Source organism: Oncorhynchus gorbuscha, linkage group LG18 (genome assembly GCF_021184085.1).
Source record: "Oncorhynchus gorbuscha isolate QuinsamMale2020 ecotype Even-year linkage group LG18, OgorEven_v1.0, whole genome shotgun sequence".
NCBI lineage: Eukaryota > Metazoa > Chordata > Actinopteri > Salmoniformes > Salmonidae > Oncorhynchus > Oncorhynchus gorbuscha.
Genome location: NC_060190.1, coordinates 18472854 through 18486583, shown reverse-complemented (window position 1 = coordinate 18486583; position 13730 = coordinate 18472854). Strand labels below are relative to the sequence as shown.

Genomic DNA, 13730 nt, shown 5'->3' with positions numbered 1-13730 from the left:
TGACTGATGGTATTCTAATTAAAGTATTTATTTTCCCCAAAAATATGGTTCTGCAAACCTCACGAGGTAAAACTAGTTTCTAAGAGTGCACTGTCCTTTACTTATACCAACTAAACAAATCTAGTTCTCTTATCACTAACCAAATTCTATCCATTCAAGCCATGTATGGGCAGCTGAAAGAGTCTCCAATGGCTTTGTAATGGACTACAGTGGGTTTGAATGAATGAATGAAAGGCAATCAGCCTACTGAGCCATTATAGTTTTTATCACCACCCCTTCTCACCTGCCCTCTTCCTCCTCTCTTCCCTTATCTCCACCACAGGAAACATCACATCAACAGAATATTCTGGTATGGACATGCTAATGACCAGCATATAGCTTAAGTCTGAGATAGACACACCCCTCTACATGTTCATTTGGACAGTGAAGCTAAAATGTTTCATTTGCCTCTATACTCCAGCATTTTGGATATGATATCAAATGTTTTTATATAAGGCTACATGAATGCAATTTAGAAATTAATGCACTTTATCTATCCAGTCCCCCCATTTAATGTGTCTAGTAGGCCACTAGGACAAATTTACTTAGAGTGTATGACATTTTGTCAAAAGTTTAGTATTTTGTTCCATTTACCTGAGTGAGAAAGTTACAGATGCACAAAGATCATGAACCCAAGACAAGATAACCTATCACCATTAACATGGGAGGCCAGCATTTTGGTGGGGTTATAATATTTACATCTCTGTAACTTTCTCACTCACCATTATTCATTCATTTTTGTATTTATGTTTATTTAACCTTTTTTTTAAGCAGTTAAAACCAAATTCCTATTTTCAATGACGGCATACCCCAGCCAAACCCTAATGACGCTGGGTCAATTGTGTACATACTTATGAGACTCCGGTCACAGCCCAGGATCGAACCAGGGTCTGTAGTGACACCACTAGCACTGAGATGCAGTGCCTTAGACCGCTTTACCACTCAGGAGGCTATGATTTTCTGTTATCATGGTAACATCCACATTAAAGGATAAGTGTTCAAAAATATATTAACTCTGGATGTAGTAAAAGTCAGCAGGTGGTAGTCTATGCTTTAATTAGAAAGGAGAACATTGAACACTCTGGATGAAAGCTGTATTTTCCATAACCTGCTTATTAACTAAATCCACAATGTTCTCCTCCTCCTCTTTGTATTTAAAGAGGTTCTCCAGCTATTTTTGAAATTGTACTGTTGAAACACAATATCCCAAGTATAAATATAGAAAAGTGAGCACACTAAAGTGTAAAAAAACAAAAACATTTTGAGCAAAATAGTGTTTTTTAGACACAACTTCAATGGAGTAGGGCACAGGTGTCAAACTCATTCCCGGAGAGCCATGTGCCTGTGGGTTTTTCGCTTTTCCCTTATACTTGACTTATGAATTAAGGTCACAAATTAGTAACTCCCCACACCTGTTTGTCTAGGCCTTATTTCAAAGGAAAAACCAAAAACCTGCAGACACTATGTCCTCCATTGTATGAATTTGAAACCTCTGGAGTAGGGCATTCAAAGAGTTGGTCCTGTTGGGAATCCTCTGACGTCATCGGCCTCCCTCCTATCTTGAGGAACCATAGAGGAGCAATAGAGAACAAAATAGCAACGCCACCCCCCCCCTTCTCCCTACCACACACATACCTGGACCATCTATTGAGATGTGCCTTTTGTTAAGTAAACCAGGTGTGGAGATGACGTGAATAGGAGACTGGAGTACCACTTGACATTCAGCTCCATTGTTTGACTGAGTTTAACCTCTTGGTCCTCCCCTGTGCATGCCACACCCTCTCCCAATGTGGTGTACATGTGAACACATTTCAGACAATGGCTGCATTATGTTCTGTGGTGCTTAAAAATCAAAGGAACACTGGTGGTGGACTGGAGCCATCAGAGTTAAATTCACAGCTCTTTCATACTGAGCATTTAGGTGATAATGTCTTACCCTGAAAAGGATCATTGATAAACAGCAGAGCTGTAAAAGATCTACATGTATTTGCACAATCAACTGGGTCAGTGATTTCAATGCAGTCTCACACTCAATTTGCTCAAATAACATGCAAATGGTAAAACACTGCACAAACATCAGAGCAGAACCAGTTCACCTGCTTTTACAATTTATTTTGACTAGATGTTCAATGTTTCTTTGGGGGTAAAATAATTACAAATGTAATTGTATTTCCATATTAAAACGAGAGTTCAGCTCACGTCACAGGGTTGACCTTAAACCGGATGGACAAATGTCAATGAATCATTAATCACATGAACCCATTTCTCAACCAACTGCAGAACATGTTTTGACAGTGGATGTAGAAGTGGATATGAAACATTTATTCACCTGAACTTGATTGGTCAACTCCCCCTGCACTCTCTTTTTCCTCTCTTTCCCTTATCTCCACCACATGAAACATCACATTGACACAGAGTTTTCTGGTATGGACATGCTAATGACCAGGTACCGAGATGAGATCCTCAGACCCCTTGTGAGACCATATGCTGGTGTGGTTGGCCCTGGATTCCCCCTAATGCAAGACAATGCTAGACCTCATGTTGCTGGAGTGTGTCAGCGGTTCCTGCAAGAGGAAGGCATTGATGCTATGGACTGGCCCGCCCGTTCCCCAGACCTGAATCCAATTGAGCGCATCTGGGACATCATGTCTCGCTCCATCCACCAACGCCACGTTGCACCACAGACTGTCCAGGAGTTGGCGGATGATTTAGTCCAGGTCTGGGAGTAGATCCCTCAGGAGACCATCCGCCACCTCATCATTAAGTCGCTCTGGATAAGAGCGTCTGCTAAATGACTTAAATGTAAATGTAAATGTAAATCATTAGCATGCCCAGGCATTGTAGGGAGGTCATGCAGGCACGTGGAGGCCACACACACTACGGAGCCTCATTTTGACTTGTTTGAAGGACATTACATCAAAATTGGATCAGCCTGTAGTGTGGTTTTCCACTTTAATTTTGAGTGTGACTCCAAGTCCTACATGGGTTGATACATTTCCATTGTTACTTTTTGTGTGATTTTGTTGTCAGCACATTCAAGTATGTAAAGAAAAAAAGTATTTAATAAGAATATTTAATTCATTCAGATCTAGGATGTGTTATTTTAGTGTTTTCTTCATTTTTTTGAGCAGTGTATATAAATATACACACTGTATATGTTTCTATTGATATAGTCAGAAGCACCGTAAGTCAAATTGGCCAGGCCCTGATAGGAATGGGATGGCACGTAACTTCTGAATGTAGTGACTGTGTAAATTACAAAGAGCTTTCATTAAAGACAAACAAGATAGGCTACATAGGAGAGATCATCATATGTAGCTTGTCAATTCAAAGTCATTATGTTTTCTAGTACCTTTCTAGTTTTACTATCATATTATTATTACATGCTTGAGGTAACAGCATATCTAGTTTAGTAATAGAAAACGATATGCCATTTTACCACACGTTTTTATTTTTAAAAAATACATAGACTCTGTGGCATAGCTGTTGCACATGCAGCATACTCTTGTCATAGCCTAGCCGATATATTTATCAATTAATGTATAATAATATAGGGTGTAATCATTTACTAAACGTTGAAGAGGAATTACAGTACACTAAAACACCCAACTTTTCAGCGGTTACACGTGTTGGCATAATACGTGGTTATCAATTGATAATAGACAACTCATGTAAAACCTGTTTTGTGTTATGATTCTTTGAATAAAAAAAACACAATGTTATCAAGTTTCTGTATTTTATTTGTAACACAATTGGTAGGGTGCAAAACACAATGTTGAAACGTTACATGCATACAGGAGAATTAGTGGCAATACATCCATGCTATAACAAAGACTCGGTTGTTAATTCACTGGGAGACTGTATCTTGTGCCTTTGGGATATGCGCCTTTTGCCTAAGCATGAATCTCGTCTTCTGTTGTTCTGGATATTTGCGTGCGCAAGAGCCACAAGCAAATCCGTTGCACTACCCACAGCTTTTAGGAGCCTTGTTCCGTGTCGATCTGCGCACCTTGCTGTGGGTCTTCGTTTCACAGACTGTGTCCTGGATGGGTGGGAGGGGAGGAGGCGGTGCGGCATTGGCCCTCATGTGCTTCTCGCGAAGCTCGAATGCCAGATCCATGATGAAATCTGTCGTTGGCACTGTCTTAGCGGTGCATTGCGTGAACAAAACATATGCGTTGATTGCAGCCAGGTCAAGAAGGTTGAAGAATACCGCAAGGGGCCAGCGGTGTGAACCTCCTTTCTCCAACCCTGTCACAACCTCCACCGTACGCTCTCTTGTCATCGTATTTACATCAACCTGTGGGTAGAATACAATTGATTAGCATTACATCCCCAAATGAAAAACAACAACCCATTTGGTAGTCTGCAAGTGCATGACGCGTGTATGATGTGCATGATGTTTAAAATATCGTAATGTGAAACCCACCTTGTTGCTATTATAGAAGGTCACGGTCTCCGGTTCTCTCGTTCGGTCGTTCCCGGTGGTGACAGTCGGGTGTATAGTGCTCAGAATACAGACGTTCTTTCTTGGGTTACTTCTGTAAACCGTAAGGGTTGCTTTGTCATGCTTTAGCACGGTAGTGGAGTATAGCTTTGTCTGTGCCTGATTACGCATCACCGGAGGCAGCTCTCGTCCGCAATGACTCACTGCCCCGACCAAGTTGGTTTTGTTGGCAATCAACTTATTTGCTAATGGCAGGGATGTGCAGAACTTGTCCGTAGTGACCGTTCTCCCCGCACCGAGGTAAGGTTCCACAAGCTTCAATGCCACATTTTCAGGCTTCTGAGATTCATCTTCCCCCGAATAAGGAACGACATAAGGAATGACATTTAGCACGTACTTGCTGTCTACGTCAGCGGTCAACGCAAACTTGATGACCTCTCCACTTGAAAGGCACCATTGCTCCTCAACAGTGATGTTCAAACCTGGCTTGTAACATGCAATGCAGTTCCGTACAAACGCGTTCCAAACTTCTGAGACCACGGCGAATTTGTTCGAATATGTCCGGGGGCGTCTGATCTCTCTGGTGTCAAAACGCAGGTACCGCAAGATTTCTGTGAAGCGGTCCATTGGCATGGTGTCTCGAAAGAAATCTAATTCTAAACATGACTAGTAGACATCCAAAGACGCTAGTCTATTGCCGTGTAGCCCACGGACATACAGGACCGCAATGAATGCTTCCAATTCCTCCACAGACAAGTCCCATGTTTTGTTTTTTCCTTGCACCCGGTGCGCCTCAGCCACAGTACAGTCCCTGATGCGCTGCAACATCTCCATGTCACACAAACAATGAAAGCTGGCGTAGGCACCGTCGATTCTATCTTTTGCATATGGTGTAGGGCCTGATTCCACTCTGGTGTCGTTCTGTGTTAATAATCGACCCGTGGCTTTACCAACAGGCTGTTTCACCCAAACGGTGCCGTCCACCCCCGTATTATCTCTCTCCATCTCAGTTGATGACGGCTTCACAGTGGGCAACGTAGGGGCTTTTTTGCGCCCATGTTGACTGTAGCAACTGCGGGAGTTTTGCTGATTGCGTTGTGGTGCCACTGGAACCCTGGGAAGGATCCCATACGTCTCACTGTCAGAATCGGAATCTACTGAAAAAATGCCATATTTATCATCATAGATCTCTTGATACATCTCATCAAGTTCTCCCCTTGCGTCTGAATCCATGTCATCCAGCTCAAGCACCGCCAAACATTTTAGAACGTCCATTCGCATTTCCCATTTCGCCATTGTAAATTACGCACGCTTCTTTTTTACAGGTCTTCTCCTGCAGAAAGACTCGTCTGAATTCTATCCCACCAGAGGGGACTTTATACACCATACCCAGACCCACTTCAGTTTAGATATTATAATTAAACTACTGCCCCACAATTGATTGCCCCGCCCACGTCTTCATTTACATTAAGGATGGATAATTAGTAATGGATTGTTGATATTGTTAATGACTCTCACCTATAGCCATCAGACAGTGGCCAGCACTCCTCAATGTGATATTATTAGGTGTGGGGAGAAAGGCTGGGTATGGTTCTCAATCAGGCACAGCTGTCTATCCTTGTCTCTGATTGGGAATCATACTTAGGCAGCATTTTTTCCTTTGTATTTTGTGGGTAGTTATCTTTGTTAGTGGCGTTATAGCCCAAGTAGGCGTCACGGTCGTTTCTTTGGGTTTTTGTTTTGTTGGCGACATTTACATAAATAAAGGAAAATGTACGCTCACCACGCTGCACATTGGTCCGGTCATTTCCACGACGACGCCCGAGACAATACTAAGGAGTAAAAGCAGCCGAAAATATAGATTTAGGTATTTTTTTCCATTTGTCCACTGATCTTTTTCTGTATTTGGGCAGATATTGAAATAGATTTTATCGCAATGATATTGTCTGTATGCCTACTAAAACGTATAGCCTAACTGAACATTGAAGGAAAACTCCATGCAAAAACTATCTTTTGGTATTTTTTATCATTATACCACTGTTGATACAGCCCCAAAATGTTTTGCACGTCAGCAGTCACGTTTTGCAGATATTGGACTTTCAAGAAGTAAAGTTTCACTTGCCACATCATCATGACACTTTGCTTATGAAAATCCTTTATCTTGAAAACTATAAAGGTCATTTGAGGTCTGCGCTCCAGAATGATTACCAACACATTGACTGTCCTGCCCGTGTAAATTGCAGGCTTGACTCCTGCTAAATGTCTTTTAGAAACAGGTAAGGCCGTCTCTCGTCCTCCTTTCAGGAAATCTGACAACGACGCCATTTTGCTTATCGCCACCTGCAAACAAAGACTCAAAAGGAAAGTTCCAGTGCAAAAGGCATGAGGAGGTAGGCGAATAATTACAATTTTGCAGATTAACACTGGAGTGGTAAATGATCAGATGGTCATGTACAGGTAGAGATATTGGTGTGCAAAAGAGCAGAAAAGTAAATAAATAAAAACAGTATGGGGATGAGGTAGGTGAAAATGGGTGGGCTATTTACCAATAGACTATGTACAGCTGCAGTGATCGGTTAGCTGCTCAGATAGCAGATGTTTGAAGTTGGTGAGGGAGATAAAAGTCTCCAACTTTAGCGATTTTTTTGCAATTCGTTCCAGTCACAGGCAGCAGAGTACTGGAACGAAAGGCGGCCAAATGAGGTGTTGGCTTTAGGGATGATCAGTGAGATACACCTGCTGGAGCACGTGCTACGGATGGGTGTTGCCATCGTGAACTGAGATAAGGTGGAGCTTTACCTAGCATGGACTTGTAGATGACCTGGAGCCAGTGGGTCTGGCGACGAATATGTCAACAGCCAACATTCAGTCAACAACCAACCACCTTACAGATTTTGGTTGGTCATAAATAACCCTTCCAGCTTTGCCTGAAATTAGTACTTAGGCAGCTGTGCCCTACTCCAATAAAGTTTGCAGTTGTGTCTAAAAAAAACACTATTTTGCTCAAAATATTGTTGTTTTTTACACTTTAGTGTGCTCACTCTAAGATATTTAAATTTGCATTTCAACAGGAAACATTTATAAATAGCTATAGGACCCCTTTAAAAACAAAGAGGAAGAGGAGAACATTGGGGATTTAGTTAATAAGCAGGTTAAGGCAAATACAGCTTTCATCCAGAGGGTTCAATGTTCTCCTTTCTAATTAAAGCATATGTAACAGTATAATTTTAAACCGTCCCCTCGCCCATACCCGGGCGCGAACCAGGGACCTTCTGCACACATTGACAACAGTCAACCTCGAAGCATCATTACCCATTGCTCCACAAAAGCCACGGCCCTTGCAGAGCAAGGGGAACTACTACTTCAAGGTCTCAGAGCAAGTGACGTAACCGATTGAAACGCTATTTAGCGCACACCGCTAACTAAGCTAGCCGTTTCACATCCGTTACACATAGACTACCACCTGCTGACTTCTATGACATTCAGAGTTAATACTGTACCCCCCATTATAAAGATGACTGATGGTATTCTAATTAAAGTATTTATTTTCCCCCAAAATATGGTTCTGCAAACCTCACGAGGTAAAACTAGTTTCTAAGAGTGCACTGTCCATTACTTATACCAACTAAACAAATCTAGTTCTCTTATCACTAACCAAATTCCATCCATTCAAGCCATGTATGGGCAGCTGAAAGAGTCTCCAATGGCTTTGTAATGGACTACAGTGGGTTTGAATGAATGAATGAAAGGCAATCAGCCTACTGAGCCATTATAGTTTTTATCACCACCCCTTCTCACCTGCCCTCTTCCTCCTCTCTTCCCTTATCTCCACCACAGGAAACATCACATCAACAGAATATTCTGGTATGGACATGCTAATGACCAGCATATAGCTTAAGTCTGAGATAGACACACCCCTCTACATGTTCATTTGGACAGTGAAGCTAAAATGTTTCATTTGCCTCTATACTCCAGCATTTTGGATATGATATCAAATGTTTTTATATAAGGCTACATGAATGCAATTTAGAAATTAATGCACTTTATCTATCCAGTCCCCCCATTTAATGTGTCTAGTAGGCCACTAGGACAAATTTACTTAGAGTGTATGACATTTTGTCAAAAGTTTAGTATTTTGTTCCATTTACCTGAGTGAGAAAGTTACAGATGCACAAAGATCATGAACCCAAGACAAGATAACCTATCACCATTAACATGGGAGGCCAGCATTTTGGTGGGGTTATAATATTTACATCTCTGTAACTTTCTCACTCACCATTATTCATTCATTTTTGTATTTATGTTTATTTAACCTTTTTTTTAAGCAGTTAAAACCAAATTCCTATTTTCAATGACGGCATACCCCAGCCAAACCCTAATGACGCTGGGTCAATTGTGTACATACTTATGAGACTCCGGTCACAGCCCAGGATCGAACCAGGGTCTGTAGTGACACCACTAGCACTGAGATGCAGTGCCTTAGACCGCTTTACCACTCAGGAGGCTATGATTTTCTGTTATCATGGTAACATCCACATTAAAGGATAAGTGTTCAAAAATATATTAACTCTGGATGTAGTAAAAGTCAGCAGGTGGTAGTCGATGCTTTAATTAGAAAGGAGAACATTGAACACTCTGGATGAAAGCTGTATTTTCCATAACCTGCTTATTAACTAAATCCACAATGTTCTCCTCCTCCTCTTTGTATTTAAAGAGGTTCTCCAGCTATTTTTGAAATTGTACTGTTGAAACACAATATCCCAAGTATAAATATAGAAAAGTGAGCACACTAAAGTGTAAAAAAACAAAAACATTTTGAGCAAAATAGTGTTTTTTAGACACAACTTCAATGGAGTAGGGCACAGGTGTCAAACTCATTCCCGGAGAGCCATGTGCCTGTGGGTTTTTCGCTTTTCCCTTATACTTGACTTATGAATTAAGGTCACAAATTAGTAACTCCCCACACCTGTTTGTCTAGGCCTTATTTCAAAGGAAAAACCAAAAACCTGCAGACACTATGTCCTCCATTGTATGAATTTGAAACCTCTGGAGTAGGGCATTCAAAGAGTTGGTCCTGTTGGGAATCCTCTGACGTCATCGGCCTCCCTCCTATCTTGAGGAACCATAGAGGAGCAATAGAGAACAAAATAGCAACGCCACCCCCCCCTTCTCCCCACCACACACATACCTGGACCATCTATTGAGATGTGCCTTTTAGAAAAATGGTGACCATTACAGCTATAGGTGCATCGTGTTACAAGTCAGGGTTAGGGTTTAGGGTTAGGGTTAAAATAGGTTATACCTAAAAATAGGTTATACCTACGAGGGTTAGGGTTTTTAAGGCAAAAAAAACAGTATGGGTTTATAGCTCTCTTGCGCCTCCCTGTGGCCTTCTGTGGGTCCTACATAACTCATTCGTGACATTGATAGGTTCATAATCTGGAAGTAGCAACTGCGTGATCTACCAATCAACGAGCTAGACCTATCCATTTTGTTTGCAATTCAGTGAACCTGCGCAGTATTCGTTCAATTTGATGCGTATGAACAAACATATTTCGACGCATATCAAATTACCCAGCAGCCACTTAGAAGCAACAAATAGTAAAACAAAAACAAACAAAAAAGTTATTTCTTAATTTAAAAATGTAGTCTGGCTGTTTAAATCGGCCACATCGTGAAAAAGAGGACAGGGACATGCATTTTGTTCAGGTTTACACCTATTTCTGAAAAAAAAAAGATGGTTAACCATGTCATTGTAAACGCTGTGGGACACAAAAACGTGTAGCCAGGCGAACAGTGAGCTTGTGCACAAGGTAGCCGTAATCTGTACAGACCATACAAACGCTCCACACCGCATGGCCGCTGCCACCCTAATCTGGTGGTCCCAGCGCGCACGACCCACGTGGAGTTCCAGGTCTCCGGTAGCCTCTGGAACTGCCGATCTGCAGCCAACAAGGCAGAGTTCATCTCAGCCTATGCCTCCCTCCAGTCCCTCGACTTCTTGGCACTGACAGAAACATGGATCACCACAGATAACACTGCTACTCCTACTGCTCTCTCTTCGTCCGCCCACGTGTTCTCGCACACCCCGAGAGCTTCTGGTCAGCGGGGTGGTGGCATCGGGATCCTCATCTCTCCCAAGTGGTCATTCTCTCTTTCTCCCCTTACCCATCTGTCTATCGCCTCCTTTGAATTTCATGCTGTCACAGTTACCAGCCCTTTCAAGCTTAACATCCTTATCATTTATCGCCCTCCAGGTCCCCTCGGAGAGTTCATCAATGAGCTTGATGCCTTGATAAGCTCCTTTCCTGAGGACGGCTCACCTCTCACAGTTCTGGGCGACTTTAACCTCCCCACGTCTACCTTTGACTCATTCCTCTCTGCCTCCTTCTTTCCACTCCTCTCCTCTTTTGACCTCACCCTCTCACCTTCCCCCCCTACTCACAAGGCAGGCAATACGCTCGACCTCATCTTTACTAGATGCTGTTCTTCCACTAACCTCATTGCAACTCCCCTCCAAGTCTCCGACCACTACCTTGTATCCTTTTCCCTCTCGCTCTCATCCAACACTTCCCACACTGCCCCTACTCGGATGGTATCGCGCCGTCCCAACCTTCGCTCTCTCTCCCCCGCTACTCTCTCCTCTTCCATCCTATCATCTCTTCCCTCTGCTCAAACCTTCTCCAACCTATCTCCTGATTCTGCCTCCTCAACCCTCCTCTCCTCCCTTTCTGCATCCTTTGACTCTCTATGTCCCCTATCTTCCAGGCCAGCTCGGTCCTCCCCTCCCGCTCCGTGGTTTGACGACTCATTGCGAGCTCACAGAACAGGGCTCCGGGCAGCCGAGCGGAAATGGAGGAAAACTCGCCTCCCTGCGGACCTGGCATCCTTTCACTCCCTCCTCTCTACATTTTCCTCCTCTGTCTCTGCTGCTAAAGCCACTTTCTACCACTCTAAATTCCAAGCATCTGCCTATAACCCTAGGAAGCTCTTTGCCACCTTCTCCTCCCTCCTGAATCCTCCCCCCCCCCCTCCCTCTCTGCAGATGACTTCGTCAACCATTTTGAAAAGAAGGTCGACGACATCCGATCCTCGTTTGCTAAGTCAAACAACACCGCTGGTTCTGCTCACACTGCCCTACCCTGTGCTCTGACCTCTTTCTCCCCTCTCTCTCCAGATGAAATCTCGCGTCTTGTGACGGCCGGCCGCCCAACAACCTGCCCGCTCGACCCTATCCCCTCCTCTCTTCTCCAGACCATTTCCGGAGACCTTCTCCCTTACCTCACCTCGCTCATCAACTTATCCCTGACCGCTGGCTACGTCCCTTCCGTCTTCAAGAGAGCGAGAGTTGCACCCCTTCTGAAAAAACCTACACTCGATCCCTCCGATGTCAACAACTACAGACCAGTATCCCTTCTTTCTTTTCTCTCCAAAACTCTTGAACGTGCCGTCCTTGGTCAGCTCTCCCGCTATCTCTCTCAGAATGACCTTCTTGATCCAAATCAGTCAGGTTTCAAGACTAGTCATTCAACTGAGACTGCTCTTCTCTGTATCACGGAGGCGCTCCGCACCGCTAAAGCTAACTCTCTCTCCTCTGCTCTCATCCTTCTAGACCTATCGGCTGCCTTCGATACTGTGAACCATCAGATCCTCCTCTCCACCCTCTCCGAGTTGGGCATCTCCGGCGCGGCCCACGCTTGGATTGCGTCCTACCTGACAGGTCGCTCCTACCAGGTGGCGTGGCGAGAATCTGTCTCCTCACCACGCGCTCTCACCACTGGTGTCCCCCAGGGCTCTGTTCTAGGCCCTCTCCTATTCTCGCTATACACCAAGTCACTTGGCTCTGTCATAACCTCACATGGTCTCTCCTATCATTGCTATGCAGACGACACACAATTAATCTTATCCTTTCCCCCTTCTGATGACCAGGTGGCGAATCGCATCTCTGCATGTCTGGCAGACATATCAGTGTGGATGACGGATCACCACCTCAAGCTGAACTTCGGCAAGACGGAGCTGCTCTTCCTCCCGGGGAAGGACTGCCCGTTCCATGATCTCGCCATCACGGTTGACAACTCCATTGTGTCCTCCTCCCAGAGCGCCAAGAACCTTGGCGTGATCCTGGACAACACCCTGTCGTTCTCAACTAACATCAAGGCGGTGGCCCGTTCCTGTAGGTTCATGCTCTACAACATCCGCAGAGTACGACCCTGCCTCACACAAGAAGCGGCACAGGTCCTAATCCAGGCACTTGTCATCTCCCGTCTGGATTACTGCAACTCGCTGTTGGCTGGGCTCCCTGCCTGTGCCATTAAACCCCTACAACTCATCCAGAACGCCGCAGCCCGTCTAGTGTTCAACCTTCCCAAGTTCTCTCACGTCACCCCGCTCCTCCGCTCTCTCCACTGGCTTCCAGTTGAAGCTCGCATCCGCTACAAGACCATGGTGCTTGCCTACGGAGCTGTGAGGGGAACGGCACCTCAGTACCTCCAGGCTCTGATCAGGCCCTACACCCAAATAAGGGCACTGCGTTCATCCACCTCTGGCCTGCTCGCTTCCCTACCACTGAGGAAGTACAGTTCCCGCTCAGCCCAGTCAAAACTGTTCGCTGCTCTGGCTCCCCAATGGTGGAACAAACTCCCTCACGACGCCAGGACAGCGGAGTCAATCACCACCTTCCGGAGACACCTGAAACCCCACCTCTTTAAGGAATACCTAGGATAGGATAAAGTAATCCTTCTCAGCCCCCCCCCCTTAAAATATTTAGATGCACTATTGTAAAGTGGCTGTTCCACTGGATGTCATAAGGTGAATGCACCAATTTGTAAGTCGCTCTGGATAAGAGCGTCTGCTAAATGACTTAAATGTAATGTAAATGTAAACCTTGATAATAATAATAATCATCATCATCACATGAGGTAAGACTTCGAGGAAGCAGGCTTTATGACTTAGAACAATGGGCTGGAATGCAGGCTTTGTGACGTAGAACAATGGGCTGGAATACAGGCTTTGTGACGTAGAACAATGGGCTGGGAATACAGGCTCTGTGACGTAGAACAATGGGCTGGGAATGCAGGCTTTGTGATGTAGAACAATGGGCTGGGAATACAGGCTTTGTGACGTAGAACAATGGGCTGGGAATAGAGCGTTAGGAAGGCGAGTTGGTAACACGGTGCTCAGTTAAAGTCATTACAATTGCTTCACGGTGACCTGGTAAAATTATGTTTGCAGTTTGGCTAGACAC

At 44.3% G+C, this 13730-nt stretch overlaps 1 protein-coding gene across 1 annotated transcript; it reads right to left on the bottom strand.

Annotated features, from left to right (window-relative positions):
* Nucleotides 1–3743: 3743 nt before the first annotated feature.
* Nucleotides 3744–5871, bottom strand: LOC124003761. Its single transcript, XM_046312314.1, has 2 exons — nucleotides 4469–5871; nucleotides 3744–4339 (listed from the first exon to the last, which is right to left on the bottom strand). Exons 1-2 carry the CDS (start codon nucleotides 5117–5119, stop codon nucleotides 4004–4006), a joined length of 987 nt encoding a protein of 328 aa, XP_046168270.1. The 5' UTR covers nucleotides 5120–5871; the 3' UTR covers nucleotides 3744–4003.
* Between the last annotated feature and the right edge of the window lie 7859 nt (nucleotides 5872–13730).